Source organism: Triticum dicoccoides, chromosome 5A (assembly GCF_002162155.2).
Source record: "Triticum dicoccoides isolate Atlit2015 ecotype Zavitan chromosome 5A, WEW_v2.0, whole genome shotgun sequence".
Classification (NCBI taxonomy): domain Eukaryota; kingdom Viridiplantae; phylum Streptophyta; class Magnoliopsida; order Poales; family Poaceae; genus Triticum; species Triticum dicoccoides.
Window position 1 is genome coordinate 435,620,675 of NC_041388.1, and position 16,169 is coordinate 435,636,843.

At 48.0% G+C, this 16,169-nt stretch overlaps 1 protein-coding gene across 1 annotated transcript; it reads left to right on the forward strand.

Moving 5' to 3' along the window:
- The first annotated feature begins 204 nt into the window (after positions 1-204).
- Positions 205-8,806, forward strand: LOC119297561 (LEAF RUST 10 DISEASE-RESISTANCE LOCUS RECEPTOR-LIKE PROTEIN KINASE-like 2.5). The gene is made up of 4 exons (XM_037575302.1): positions 205-936; positions 1,081-1,202; positions 7,514-7,549; positions 7,725-8,806. The coding sequence occupies exons 1-4, from the start codon at positions 239-241 to the stop codon at positions 8,804-8,806; spliced, it is 1,938 nt and encodes a 645-aa protein (XP_037431199.1). The 5' UTR covers positions 205-238.
- The last annotated feature ends 7,363 nt before the right edge of the window (positions 8,807-16,169 follow it).

Below are 16,169 nucleotides of genomic sequence, written 5' to 3' on the forward strand. Positions count from 1 at the left end.
TTACTCCGCAAGACCATCGCCAGTGCGACGACCAACCGTCGCCGAACACCGCACAATCATAGCACTAGTTACAAAATAAATGATGGACGCACTTTGTGGACCCATCCGGGAGACCCACGCATAGAGGTCGTCTGTGGCAAAATAAACAAAGACCACTTTACTACTCACTCCTCGCACACATAGAGGTCGACTTCGCTTTGGTCTCGATCGATCTTTCTCAGTAGCAGAGCGCAGAGCAATGGCCACCCACGCTCTCGTCTCCGTCGCCGTGCTCCTCGCCGTCTGTGCCGCCCCGGGAGCGCTCGCGCAGACGGTGCAGGTCTGGGACCAGTGCTCGCCGGCGAACTACACCGCGGGGAGCACCTACGGGGCCAGCCTCCGCAGCGTGCTCCGGGACGTGGTCGCTGCCGCCAGCCGCTCCCGCGACGGCGACGCTACCGTGTTCGGCAGTCAGCAGGCGAAGGATGGCGCGCCGTACGGGCTGGCCTTGTGCTACGCGGACGCCGGCCCGCCGGAGGTGTGCCGGCTGTGCCTGCGCATGGCGGCCGGGAACGTGACGCTGGCGTGCCCGCGCGCTGCGTCCGCTAGCATGCTGTACAACAACTGCCTGCTCCGGTACGCGGACCCGGCGGCGGACGGAAGGGAGCTCGCGCGGCCGGAGCCGGACACGGTGCAGAGGTTCTCCTTCTACAACGGCAACATGACCAGCGCCGGCGAGGCCGACAGGTACGGCGCCGCGCTCAATCGGCTCATGGACCGCCTCGCTCCCGCGGCCGCCGAGGCCGGAGCGAACGGCCGGCCGCGTCCGCTCGCCGCGTTCGGGCAGACCAACATCACCGCCGACGAGAGCCTGTACGGGTTCGCGCAGTGCGTGGCGGGCCTGTCCCCCGCCGACTGCCGCCTCTGCCTCCAGAGCATCGCCGCGTCGTTGCCCATGTAAGTAGCTCTAGTATTATATAGTTCAATCGCATGCGTTCATCTACGTCGTAGCTGCCTGCTGCCGGCCGGCGGCGTATGAGGAGTTGAGGACTGACACCACGGCCGGACATGCATGCATGCATGCATACTCTGTATGCGTAGGACGAAAGGAGGGCGGGCCTACTCGCTGACATGCTACACGAGGTTCGAGGTGGTGCCCTTCTACATGCCGCCCAACACAACCAGGATCATCGTGGCGCCGGCGCCGTCGTCCCCCTCAAGAGGTGAGTTAAATGTGAAGTAGCTTCATTAATGAATTATTGGTGGGAAAGCGATGTACACTAGTAGGTGAGATCAGGTGAGGTCCTGGTCTCTCACTTCGTCTTGATCGATCGACCGATCGGGTGCGATCATAAATTCTCGGCCCTCGTGATTAAAGCAGCAAGCTGCTGGTCCCATGAAATGAAAGGAATTCATTCACTGAATGAATTGAAACAGCGGCAGAACGTACAACCAGCCCGTCTGAGCCCCTTGCTTGACTGGTTGTGACGTCAACGTAGAACGTAGAAGCTTTGCAATAACTGATTAATAAGTACATGCAACTAAATAATGTAGTACCCGTTACAAAATATATAGTGTATCCCAGAAGTAGTCTATATTAGATTCAGTTTTTGAAAGGTTCCCTCAAAAAAAGGTTCAGTTTTTGAAAGTGAAATTTTGACCAAGTTTAGAGTGTTATCGACATCTAGAATACCAGATCAATATCATTAAATTCATCATTTTTTTTGATAAAGGACTTTTCATTGAATAGATATATCGAGGTGATACAATCGGATTGAAAGAAAGCCCGGCCTCTGCATAGCTAGATGCACACAGCCAAAAAGTCCAGAGCACCCTAAAACTAAAATAACTCGATACAATGCCAAGCAATAAAACGTGTCCATCCTAAGAAACGGTAGATCCTATCCGTAAATCACACCGCCATCCATGTGGGTAGAAAACCTCCCTGGCCGTACGCTCCAGCCATGTAGACGCCATCATAAAAAGGTCCCTGTCATCCGGCTTCTGCAGGATACGGAGCCATCGTGTACAAACATGGATAACCTGCATAAGAGATGAGACACATTTATTGTTAAAAACCACATCATTCCTGGTAAGCCACATTGCCCAGCATAAGGCCGCCGCTTCCGCAAAAATATATGCAGAAAATTGTTTATCAATACGCCGCAACCAGTTGCCGAACATATTTCGTGCACTACGTGGTGGGTATAAATTGTAAGCTACTTGGACCATGGCCCAAACTGCCCGAGCGAACTTGCACTCAAAAAAATAAGTGTTTGATAGTCTCGTCATGTTGGCAAAAGACACATGTCTTGGACCCGTGCCAGTTTCGTCGTGTGAGGTTATCTCTAGTTAGAATGACTCCTTTGTTTAGAAACCAAAGGAATATCTTCACTCTTAGAGGGATTTTTAGCTTCCATAATTTTCTATTATCAACTGGAACATCACAATGGACCATTGCATCATACATGGATTTGACCGAAAATTTGCCATTCTGATGCAAATTCCATCGAAAAGTGTCAGGCTCATCTGACAATTGAATGTCCTCCAAACGAGTGAGTAATTCATTCCATGCTGTCAGGCGAGTGCCCAAAAGATCCCTACGAAAAGAAATATCGGGGTTTTCTTGTCCTAAGACTTGTTTGATCGTGACGAATTTATGTCTAACAATCCGGTACAAGCTCGGATATTGCACCACTAGTGAGTTGTTCCCTAGCCAGGTATCTTCCCAGAAACGAACCTGAGAACCGTCCCTAACCGAGAAGGTCCCAAATTGAAAGAAGAATTTCTTGGCCTTCATGACACCACTCCAAAAATGTGAATCCCCAGGTTTCCAATGTAGTTGAGAAATGGCATTGGATCCCACATACTTATTGCGAATGATTTTCTGCCATACTCCATTCTCAATGAGTAGTTTATAAACCCACTTGCTGAGAAGAGAGATATTTTTAATCTCAAGGTCTTGGATTCCCAGGCCCCCCTGACTTTTAGGTCTGCATAATACGCTCCACCTAGCAAGTCGATATTTCTTTGTTTCGTTATCACACTGCCAAAAAAATCTGGATCTAAAGTAATCTAGCCGCTGTAGAACCCCTTTCGGCAGGTGGAAGAATGACAACATATATAAAACCATGTTGCTTAGGACGGAATTGATCAAGATCAGTTGGCCCCCATAAGACAAGTGTTTGGCCTTCCAACTGGCTAATCGTTTCTCAAGTCTCTCTTCCACATGCCTCCACTCAGCGATAGTTAACCGCCGATAGTGTATGGGAATACCCGGATACCGAATCGGAAACTGCCCAAGCTGGCATCCAAAAATCTCGGCATATTCGGGTGCTGATTCTGCAGCATTGCCAAAGCAAAAAAGTTCGCTTTTATGAAAATTAATTTTGAGGCCTGAAAGTTCCTCGAAAGCACATAAGAGCAGCTTGAGATTTCGTGCCTTATCTAAATCATGATCCAAGAATAGTATCGTGTCATCCGCATATTGTAGAATGGATAGACCATCTTCTAGCAAGTGTGGAATGACTCCACTAATTTGACCATCCAGCTTAGCCCGCTCAACAAGGGTAGCTAGCATGTCAGCGACTATGTTAAACAGAATGGGAGATGCGGGGTCACCTTGACGAAGCCCCTTACGTGTCTGAAAGTAGTTGCCAACGTCGTCGTTAACTTTTATGGCCACACTACCTCCAGAGGCAAAGCTCTCTACCCAGCGACACCATTTTTGTGAAAACCCCTTCATGCGCAAGGTTTGCAACAGGAAGGGCCACTTAACTTTGTCGTAGGCTTTCTCAAAATCAATTTTAAGAATGACACCGTTCAACTTTTTCCGGTGCAGTTCATGTACAGTTTCGTGCAGGACGACCACTCCATCTAATATGTTTCGTCCTTGCATAAATGTTGTTTGAGTGGGTTTTACGACATGATCAGCTACACCATTCAATCGATTAGTCGCTATCTTCGTAAAAAATTTAAAATTTACATTCAGGAGACAAATCGGTCGATATTGTTGAATACGACTAGCCTTCTTAATCTTAGGCAATAGGATAATTTCCCCAAAGTTTAAACGAGAGATATCAAGGTCCTCAGAATGCAGTTGGTTAAACAACTGAACCAAGTCTGCCTTAATCACATCCCAAAAGCATTGATAGAACTCTGCAGGAAAGCCATCCAGTCCCGGTGCCTTGTTGTGTTCCATCTGAAACACAGCAACTCAAATTTCCTCCTCAGAAAACGGAGAGGTTAGGTATTCATTTTCCGCTTCTGTTACTTGAGTAATGTCATGAGTAACAGATTCGTCCAACTAAAAATTAGTTTCAGCTGAAGGCCCAAAAAGGTCTTTGTAAAACTTAGTAATAAAATTTCTAAGTGGTACTTCCCCCTCTATTCGGCCTTCCTCCTGGTCAAGGGCGAATATACGCTTCTTTCTATGCCTGCCATTGGCTAGCATTTGAAAGTATTTCGTATTATCATCACCTTGCACCAGCGAGTCCGCCTTACTACGTTGGTACCATTTAATCTCTTCCTCGCGTAGTAAGCGGGCAATATGCTCGTTAAGACTACTTTTTTGTTCAATCTCAACAGCAGACAGAGGCCTCACCTCCGCAATTTTATCAAGGGTATCAATTAAGGTAGACAATCGCATTTTTCTTTTTTGTAAATACCAGCAGTATGTTTGGCCCATCCTCGAAGGAATCGATGCAAGGCGCGGATTCGATTATTCCATCATTGAATGGGTGTGTTACCGCGAGGCTGGCGCGCCCACACCTTCTTAACCAGCTCATGAAATCCCTCTCTAGTGAGCCATCCCAGTTCAAATTTAAACTGATGACGATTAGAACATGGGATTGGTTGTCCAAAATCGGTTAGCAATGGAGAGTGATCCGATAAGGCCTCAATTCTTTCTAGTGCCCGAACCGAGGCTAGGGGATATTTATATTCCCAATCAGTGGTAACTAGCACCCGGTCTAGTTTTTCAAAGGTTGGCACCGATCGGTTATCGGCCCAGGTATACTGACGACCAGACATCGTGATCTCCCTCAGATCCAGGCTGTCAATAACAGCATTAAAGAGGAAAGGCCACCTAGTGTCAAACCGGTCATTGTTTTTTTCCTATTGATATCGAAGGATATTAAAATCCCCCCGATTAACATGGGATGGGGATTGTCTCGACAGGTGTTGACTAATTCTTTTAGAAATGCAGACTTAAATTCCTCTTGAGCGGCGCCATATACAGCCACCTGACTCCAGATGAAGTTGTCGGACTTATTTCGAAGGTGGAATTTAATATGATACTCCCCCTTAGACGTGGACAAAATTTGTAAGTATGTAGAGTTAATAACTAGCAAAATTCCCCCAGACCTCCCTGTCGGCGGTAAGACGTGCCATTCGTAATCAAAACCACAGGAAAAGTGGTCCAGATCTCGTGTTGGAAAATCACGTTTACCCGACTCAGCGATAGCCACAAAGTCCAACGAATGATCCTTTACACAATCGGCAATGTGTTTGTGTTTAGCCAAGTCGCCAAGACCTCTGCTATTCCAGAACACGCCTCTCATGCTGAACCAACTTTATGTTTAGAGACCTTTACTTTCTTAGAAGGGCGCCCTCTTTTCTTTGCTGAGTTAGACTTGTTCTTGCGCACCGTTGCGACAAGCTCAAAAAGCGTAGTGTCACATACAGTGTCGTCAAGGTCTACTTCAGTCGTGTCTTTAATCAAATGAGAGAGGAGCTTGCCTTCATGGCTGGCATCAGCATCCTCCACCTCCTCATCTGACAGTAGAGGGTCGACAAAGCTCGATAACTTTGGAGCAACCGTAAGCCGGTCGAACTCCACTTGTTTTAGAGCCTTGACCGAAAAATCTATCTCATTGTCATTACGTCCTAGTGACACCCCAAGTCTAGTAATATTTGAAGATACTTTGAAATTATCAAAAGATATAAAAGATTTACGAGAGGGGGTGCCTTCGAAGTCGAGGTTACGTGCAGCAGTGCTACGCATGGCCTTCACCATAGTGTCCTCGTCGGTGGCTGCTGATCCGTCAGCCCCTACCTGATGACGCCCGCTGCGCCTCAGCGGTGAAGGAGTGACATCGGTCTCGGAGCCCATCACCTCGATTCCGCAAGGCGTGGTGGGCTGCTGCAGCGATGAAGAAGATAGAGAAGGCTGCTCCTCAGCCTCCTCAAGCCCGGGAGCCGGCACCCCTCCCTGTGATGGAGGAGTTGAAGATAACGCGCGAAGCACCGCCATGGCAGACTCCTGGCTAGCTTGCACGGATGGGGAGAATATCACACCACCACGTCGAGTCGGAGAAGCAGGAGTGGGCGATGATGATGGCGAAGGAGCGGTTCCCTCCGGCACGGGGCGCCCGCAAGACCCCACATGGGGGTTAGGCGGTGGCGACCAGCAAGTCAAAGGTGGCGGCGTCGAGGGTCGTGGCTCTGACGTCGTAGGAGAAGCAGCCCTAGACGAAGTATCCAACCCCGAGGAAGAAGGCCCCCTTAATGGCGATGGAGCAGCCATGGCGGGTAAGCCTCGATGAGAGCTCGTAGGTGTGACGATGGAGGTCATTTGCATAGGCACCACACCACCCGATGAAGTAGGGTCCGAGGAATTGTTGGATGATGAAGTGGGTTTGGACCTCTTGCTTGTATCATTGTTCCTCACAGAGTCCTCCCTGTCATGCCCCTTGTCGCCCCCTGGATCATCGTCGTGCTCCCAGACTCGAGGTACAAAGTCACTATCAACGCGAAAGTCCGCTTCTTCAATACTGTACCGGAACTCATAACCTTTCCTTTGAACCACCACGTCGGAAGAAAGAGAGTCAAGTGTGCTGCTTTTGAAAGAATCAAGGTTTAGTACCGCTAACTGGATACGAACAATTCCTCTCCGGCGCAAACAAAGAAGATCAACATCGAGAGTAGAACCAATCACCGAGCCGACTGCCCAAAGCCCCAAGAAGTGTCGGAGAGCGTGAGGCACCCCATGCACATGAACCCAGATAGGAATTAGCTCGAAGCGGTGTGGTATCTTCTCTGAATTCCATGGCTTAAACTCGATAGTGACATTATGAGATTTGATAAATATTGCGAAGCCCGTCACCCTCTGTAAGACCTCCTCACTCGGAAAGGACATGAGAAAAGCGTCATTGCCATGCGGTATAGCCTCCCACGTCCACTGTTGCTGGTACTGAGCAATTTTAGCAACCTCTGCCTCCACGATACTGGGAGTAATAGAGCCACCAGAAATAGATACCAACGCCATCAGTGAATCCTGTGGTGCAAGATCCTCCCTGCAGACATCATGAAATATATTTTTATATAATACATATTTGGTATTGTAGATATAGATATTGTTCTCTATAAACTTGATCAATGTTTATGAAGTTCGACATTTGAGAAAACTATAAATGCACATTATATAATATGAAATGGATGAAGTAGCATTTATCTGTTGTAAAATGTATCATACATATTCATACACAGTTCGACTGAGAATAACCGTGATTAACCACTTGTTTTCTTGTTGCAGCTTCTAAGCGTCGCAAGTTGGGCATAATTGTGGCTGGTATCACTTCCAAACCCTTCCATCCCCTTCTAATCGACAAGTTGAGAAAAAAAAAGGATGTGTTTTTCCCTGATTACCTTAAATATATGCTAGTTGTCATAGTATTACAAAATAATTTATATCTTGTCAAAATAATTACTTGCTTAAAAAGTAATCACACGTTTTTTTGTTCCAGTTTCGGCCGTTGCAATAATTATTTTGGTCACGACGTGCTCCACTATTGCTCTGAAGATTCACAGAAGTGGAAGATCTCCATTTCCGTCATTGACAGGAAAGGACTACAACGACCGTAGGGACAACATCAAAGAAATATTGGGCAACTACGGCTCACTAGCTCCCAAGAGGTACAAATTCTCACACCTCAAGAAAATAACCAAATCATTTGGTGAAAAGCTAGGGGAGGGTGGCTATGGCATGGTATACAAGGGCACCCTACCGAATGGCCGCCATGTCGCTGTCAAGTTCCTTCATGACACGACCGGAAATGGAGAAGAATTTGTAAATGAAGTCATCAGCATTAGAAGGACATCCCACGTCAATGTTGTCACTCTGCTTGGTTTCTGTTTGGAGGGTTCAAAGAGAGCTCTCATCTATGATTATATGCCTAATGGGTCACTGGACAAATTCATCTACACCGAGAATTCGAAACAAGCTCTTGGATGGGAGACACTATATGAGATCGCAACGGGCATCGCGAGAGGATTGGAGTATCTTCACCGAGGGTGTAACACACGAATCATACACTTTGACATCAAGCCCCAAAACATCCTCCTAGACCAAGACTTCGTCCCAAAGATCGCCGATTTTGGTCTGGCGAAGTTGTGCAACCCCAAGGAGAGCTACCTATTGTCGATGGATGGCATGAGGGGTACGGTCGGGTTCATCGCGCCTGAGGTCTTCTCGAGGCGGTTCGGGGTGGTGTCGACAAAGTCGGATGTGTACAGCTTTGGGATGGTGCTCTTGGAGATGGTCGGAGGAAGGAAGAACTTGCGAGCAAGTGTTGAGAGGGAAAGTGAGGTGTACTTCCCGGATTGGGCTCACAGTCACCTCGCACAATTTGGGAGCTTGCAACCATTTGACTTGGGATTTGATGGACCTGAAGAGATCGCAAAGAAGATGGCCACTATTGGGTTGTGGTGCATACAAATATCGCCGGCGTCTCGCCCGACGATGAGCAAGGTTCTGGAAATGTTTGAGAAAAGCACAGATGAACTCGAGATACCACCAAAGCAGTTCATCTACTCGCCTATACAGTGAGTTTTCTATTACTCTCTATTTATGTTGAAATGTTGCTTTTGCAGATAACTACTTGCGGTTTGCACTAGATTTAACTCGCTTTCTAATTCCATCTGCACAGGGATGACTCGGATGAACTACAGAACGATAGCAGAACTAGCTAGCTAGGCCAGTTCCAAGGTTTAGATGAAGTACCTCAGGCATGGCGAGTTGCCATGGACATTGTTTCGCAAGTCTCAAGGGAGAACAAGAAGAAGAAATATTATTAAGTAGTGACCACTAGTTACTGATCCTCTGTTGCGTTTCAAGGCCAATAAGCTCAGGTGATAGCCGATCGACATTCTGCGTGTGACAGAAAAGACTGTCCATTCGGTTAATATTAAGAATGTTAGAGTATCTAAAGCCACATATGGCAAATCCGGTCCCTCAAATGCCCACGGACGCATCCGAGCGCGTTTGCAAGGAGTGACCGGGCACATCTCGAATTTCACTTGTTGCATTGGACATCTCATACTCAATTCCTATATCTATACAAAGACATGTAAAAGAAAATAGAACCTACGTACTACGTCGATCCTAGCTACTCCTCGTCGGAGATCACGACAATCTCCGTGCCCGGCTCCAGCAGCATGGGCGGCAACTGCAGCTGCAGCTGCTCCGCTCCAGCCTCCTCCGCCTCTATCTGCGTCGAGCTCGACGAAGAGCGGGTCGGACTCCGCCTGCTCCCGCCGAAGGAACACCCGATTGGCCTTCACATAGAATCATCCTGGATGGACACCAGAATGGCCTGCTACTCCGCCATCTCGCCGGACTAGGCGACAACGAACTCCGCCTCCGCCTGCTCCATGTTGAAGGGCGGCACCTACTGGTCCGGCTCCTTCGCCTCCTCCACCTCCATCGGAGCCATCTCCTCCTCCTCCTTTTCCCCTGACTGCTCCTCCTCCTTCTCCAACTCCGGCAAGTCCGGAGGCAGCCCGGCCGCGATGCGGACGGCGCGCGCGGCTTCCGTCGCCCGGATCTGCTACTGGATCTCATAGCGACGCTCCGGCGTCAGCATGGCATAGTAGGTGATCTTGCTTCGGACCATGATGGAGTGCAGGAGCATGGGCAGAGCCAGGGCCGGCCCTGGGTAGGGGCAAGAAGGGCGACGCCCTAGGGCCCAGCCTGATTGGGGGCCCCGACCCTGTGCATATATATACTACACAATCGAACAAGACGGGCCTTAAAGCATATAGCGCACGTACTGTTAAAAAAACTAGTAGGTTACTTGAACTGTGAAAGGCACAATCCAAGTCTCGTTTCAATCGATCCATCTCATAACACCAGCCGCCGTCGTTTCTTATTCCTGTATCCTCGTTCCCCTTCTGCTCCTACTCCCGAAGCATGCAGCATACCTAGCAAATTAATGGATATTGCTGCTATACTTGATTCCTTTGATACCCTTTCAGTTTCTCCATCTCACTCCTCTATGGATTTGCCTATAACTATTCTCATCTAGCGGACGGCCACAGGCAGAGACAACACTTCATAAGCTCAGTCAAAGGCCTACAAAGTTCTTGTAATTTCATAGTCCTTTTCCGCTTGACTTTTGTACTGTTTTTCTTTGTTTTCCAACGATTCCCTGACTGATCTTCTATTTCTGTATGGGGTTGTTCATTTGAGGATACGAGGACCCTAGGAAGACCTGATATGCTTGGGATTGGATAGCTGGATTTCTTCTATTTTTCATCAGACAAATTCAGGTATTTCGACTCCTTTCTTGTAAAATGTTGGCTAAAAACATGATTTTGAGAAAGAAGAAAGAAAATGCTAGCAGATAAGTTAGATCCGATATATTTTATTTAGTAATGAAAAAAGGATGTTTTTTAGGCATAAAAATGTTGTGCTTTGTATCTTTTTTTTGCACCGATTGTGCTATGCATCGATGTAATATATATTTTTCACTATATTAGGCCCACTTTTTAAGTTCGCCCCGGGCCTCTGAAAAGTCAGGACCGGCCCTGGGCAGAGCGCCGGAGCAGGAGAGGGAGGAGGTGGATGGGTTCGGACTGGCGACACGGAGAGGGGGAAGGGAATGAGTTAGGGTTGCAGGACGCTGGCCGGCTTAAATAGCCGGATTTTGACTTGGGCGATGAGCCGGAGCGGCGCCACGCGGCGTTCACACCGCAGCGACGAACGCGACGTCCGTCGGACCGTCGGGTTTCCGGGCATTTCCATGTGGAGCCCCTTCGTCAGGCCACGTGACGGGCGTGCCCAGGCGCCTCCATTTCTGTCTCATATTTGAGCTGGATATGGGAGGTGCCGATCACCTCGGACTTTTGATGGCCGTTTAAGAGGCTCGCCTGGATCAAAAAATCGTGACCGGACAATGACCGGGCGATCTGCCTGGATGTTTGAGACGGGTTTGAGAGGTCCGGTTATAGATAATCTTAATCCGTCACACACCGCATTATAAACAGCCAACATTTGATTCATCGCTCTGCCTTCCATACTGAAATCACGTATTAGTAATTAACCAGCTTACGGTTGCAATGTCAGCCAAACCTTAGACAACAACTTCTGATGCACCACCATATACTCGGTTATGTACGCGTTTTAACAAAGCCATGCATCCATTCAGGTTTTAACAAAAACCATCCAGCGGGGCGTGCTACTAGAGAAGAGATCAAAGGACCCGTTTAGTTTGTGAGTAAATTTGCCTTAGTTTATGGCACCTAAGATTAAACAAGTTTGATCAATTTAGAAAGGTGTTTGGTTCAAGTTTCGCCTTAGACAAAATATTTTTTCCCACACCAGGACCTCACATCACACACTCAAAAAGTGTTGCAAGGGCAACCTACTATTGCTAGTTTTTCTTTCCTCTCTTGCAATGTACTCCGTCGGTGAGCCTGTGAATTCGCCTTTGCTCTGTCTGCCACTCCAGTGGCTGGTAGCAGGGAGGAGAATCCTGATACGTCGCTTTGGCTAGTAGATAGGTTATAGTTTCAGTCCTCGGAGGGGTGGCGCTCGTGTGGATGGCGGCACTTCATCTTCGGATCGGTCATCCGGTCTTCTATCCTCCTCAAGTTCATTCTTTGAAAAAGTAAGTGAGAACATGATAACATCTCTAATACTTTATGTGGATGATAAATTATTGACTGGGAATGATGTTACATTTCTTAACACAATTAAGGATTCACTGAAAAAATAGCTCTTCGATGAAAGACTTGTACAAAATAACATACATATTGGCATAAAAATCTATAAAGATAGGTTAAGACGCCTAACAGGGCTGAGCCAAAGCACATACATTGGCAGATCTGGGCGGCCTCTGGTTTGCTGGTGGCTAGCGTCGAGCTGGGTTTGTAGCTCAGTGATGCGCTTCTCGGCTATTGTAGACAAGTTTTGAACTGATAAGCTTACTGACGGGATGGAAGGAGGATTAGCTTACCGACATATCATCTACAATTTTTCCCAAAGGTTCTACAGCTTGACCTTAGATTTAGCAATAATCTTCTTTAGCTTCTCCACCTCCTTGGAGAGGCGGATATTCTTTCTGCTGCATTCTCGGCACAACAAGTACGAGAAAACAAAAAGGGAGAGAGATTCAAACTGGCGACCTACACCTTAATTTTAACTCGCTCTGACCAACCGGACAGACAACAGGTTGCAATAATGTTCTTTCTTTTTCTTTTTTATATACTTTCCCCTGCCAGGTTTATTCCTTTTTTCGTTGTGGATTTTTTCTGGACCGAATTTTTGTTTTGGTTTTTCCTCTCTTTTCTGTTTCTTTTCTTTCATATTTTTTCTTTTCCTTTTTTTCAAAATGGACAAAGTTTTTCAAATTTGACGAACTTGTTTCAAATTTTTTATGCACTTTTTTCAAATTCAATGAACTTTTTTCAATTTTTTTGAAATTTTTATTCCAAATCCGATGATTTTTTTTAAATCTATGGGCTCTTTTTCAAAATCGGTGAACCTTTCCAAATTCAGTGAACTTTTTTCAAAATCGACAAACCTTTTTTATATGTGAACTTTTTTTTAACTGAGCAACATTGTTTTTGCATGTTCATGAACTTTTTTCGAAATATGTGAACTTTCAAGTTTTGTTCACTGTTTTTAAAGAAAATCACGTATGAGAGGCTATAATTCTTCTTACATTTTTAGCACCCATTTCAGTCACTTGCGGCGAGATGGTGCAGTGGTAAGCCAAACGCCAGCAAGAATGCTGTCGCGAGTTCAATTACGCGCGGCTGTTCTATCTTTGGTGGAGTTTTCGCACTATAACATCATTTCGTGCGTTGCACCTTGGTGGGCCGGCTCACTTGGCGCTGCAGTGAGCGCCGGTTGGGGTCCGCAGAGCTGAATATGAGCTCCCATTTTTATCTGGTTTTCGGATCTTGTCTACTCGATGAATAATCACAGAAGAGCTCGACTGGTTTGTTTTTCTTAGAGAAAGAAAAAACACTCGGCTGGTCTGTCTCTACCGTTCGTCCATCTATGTAACCTGTCATTTCTATTCAGTGGATGGGGGCTCGCCGTGCCCGTTGGTCACCGACTGATCGAACTACAGAACTACTTGCATGGTCTAGTTGCAGAGGCCAGAGGTCATCTTTCTTTTCGAAGAAAAAAAAAACTTGCACTGCCTAGTTAATTTACTTTATTATTGTCCATATATCCATGATACATCAGCTGTATGGCGTTTCCTTGCAGTACACTGCACGCGCTGAGAAACCCAACGGTCCTGCTCAAGCTCGATATATCAAAGGCCTTTGATACGGTGAAGTGGCCGTTTCTCCTGGAAGTTATGACACGGCTTGGCTTTGGGCGGAGATGGAGGGACTGGATTTGTGGACTGCTTGCCACTTCGACGACAAAAATTGCAGTGAATGGGGTGCCAGACGAAACGATCTATAATGCGTGTGGGCTAAGGCAAGGTGACCCGATCTCCCCAATGCTATTCATCCTCTGTATGGAACCACTACAAGCCTTGTTCAGCAAAGCCACGGATCAGGGCATCTTCGCCCCCATGGCTACAAATGGAGTGCACCAGCGGCTGTCCATGTTTGCCGACGACGTCATGCTGTTTTTCAAGCCTTTGCCTCAAGAGATCAATGCTTGTAGAGAGATTCTGACCATGTTTGGGGCTGCCTCGGGCCTTGTGGTGAATCTGGCCAAGAGCGCTGCATTGCCCATCCGTTGCTCTCAGGAGGAGTTAGATACAGTGTGCACATCCTTGGCTTGCACAAGCTCATCTTTCCCTTGCAAGTATCTTGGCCTACCACTCTCAATCAGGAAGGCCACGCCTGCGCAGTTCCAGTACTTGGTGGAGAGCTTCGCTAACCGGCTGCCCAATTGGAAGGCCGCCTACCTACCGAAAAGTGGAAGACTGATCCTCATTCTCTCGGTACTATGTGCGATCCCCATTCACACTATGCTCGCCATGAATATACCCCCGAGGACGCTCACAGCCCTGGAAAAGATTTGCCGAGGTTTCCTCTGGTGTGGCAAGATGGAGGCGCGCGGTGGCAACTGCGCCGTGGCATGGAACTCGGTGTGCCGTCCTAGGTGGGCAGGAGGTCTCGGCATACCAAATTTGAGGTGGTTGAACACCGCCATGATGGCAAGATGGCCGTGGCTACAGCGCACTGATCACATGAGGCCTTGGACGGAATTCCAAATACCAATCCCTGCGGAGTCGAGAGCACTCTTCCGCGCGGCGGCAACGGCTAAGGTGGGGCATGGACATGACACACGATTCTGGGAGGACAAATGAATCGACGGCTACCGAGTCCAGGACTTCGCGCCCATGATCTACTCGAAGGTAGCCACACAAGTGAGATCTTCGCGAACGGTAGCAGCGGCACTTACTAATCATGCCTGGGCGGTGGACGTCGGGCCTGAGCTTACGGCTGGCATGCTAGAGCAGTTTTTGGACCTATGGCATCGTGTGGAGGGCGTGGTCCTGTGTGAGAACGAGCCGGACAAGATACTATGGGCATGGGAGAAGGATGGCATGTTCTCGGCACGCTCGGCATACGCGGCCAGGTTCGCGGGTCTGGAGGTGGCACCAACGGCGGAATTCACGTGGAAATCTAGGGCGCCTTTACAGCGTCGGTTCTTTGCCTGGCTGGCCATGAAGAACAGGTGCTGGACCTCTGACCGCCTCGCCAAAAGGGGACTCCCTCACCACAGTTCGTGCCCATTCTGCGGCCAACAGGAGGAGACCATCACCCACATCACGATCGGCTGTGTCTTCGCTAGAGCAATTTGGAACAAGGTGTGCCTCGCCTTGGGACAACCAGACCGTGCCCCAACGGCGACAGAATCCCTCCCCGAGTGGTGCATAAGGCAGGGGGAAATCGGGCAGCAACGAAGGATATCTAGAACAATTTCTATCTTGGTTCTATGGGAGCTATGGATCCACCGGAACGCAGTGGTCTTTGACGGAGTGGTGCCATCCACACTCACGGTGCTAAAGAGCATTGAGCGGGAGGCCAAGGCATGGAAGCAGGCAGGCTTACTGCAAGGGGAAGTTGAAGTGTTCATGCTGGGCCTTGCAACGTGGGAGAGTAGCGAGTAGTCTTTATTCTGAGTAGTCGGGTGGTGTGGCCGAGGGCTACATGTAAATAATCTTGTACTGGCATTTTGTGGAGGGTTCTTACCCTTTCCTTCTATAATATATGATACGCACACTCGTGCGTATTCGAGAAAAAAAAAGATGTATGGCGTTTATGCCTATCACTCCAGCGGCGACCGTCGTCCGGGTCCGGGTGGGGTAGTAAAATGACCGCAGCAGCAGTAGGGCATCGTGCCTTTGGTGATGCAACGGCCTCTGTATCGACTTCTCATGCAGAAATTCCTGCAGTCCTCTTCAGGGCAGTACCCCTTGATCGGCACGCATCCTTCATTCTCTGCACGCGCACAAAATCCCGATTCAATAATAGCTCAGGCCAGGAAATAGATCGCGGAGATGCAATTCAAAGACAAAGTATCCTGGTCATGACTGACAGATCAGAAGAAGAGGATCACCTGCGAGACATGACGATAGAACGGCCATGACCACGAGAGCGGCCAAGCACAGGGTGCTTGTCATCTTGGAGGCTGCCATGCAAAACCTAATTCTCCCTTGCTTGCTTCCTCTCGGTTTTTTCTTCTGGTTTTTTGTACCCTGGGCCTAGGGTGCTCGTTGTTGACTACGCTTATATAGAGTCACATACTTTGTCTTGGAGTAGCAGCGTTTCATGCATTTATTGTGGTAAGTTAATATTCAGTGGATATGCCATATCCTGGAGTATAGTATAGTAACGTTATCATGCATTTATTGTGGTAAGTTAATATTGAGTGGATTTGTCATATCTTGAGGTACTGACAATTGTGGATTGTGATATTGTATTAACACACG

Bases quoted from the DNA above. Each gene is read 5' to 3' on its own strand.
- LOC119297561 (XM_037575302.1), top strand. From the start codon at position 239: ATGGCCACCCACGCTCTCGTCTCCGTCGCCGTGCTCCTCGCCGTCTGT. The intron at 937-1,080 runs GTAAGTAGCTCT...CTGTATGCGTAG, and splicing joins ATCGCCGCGTCGTTGCCCAT to GACGAAAGGAGGGCGGGCCT. The intron at 7,550-7,724 runs GTATCACTTCCA...TTTTTGTTCCAG, and splicing joins GTTGGGCATAATTGTGGCTG to TTTCGGCCGTTGCAATAATT.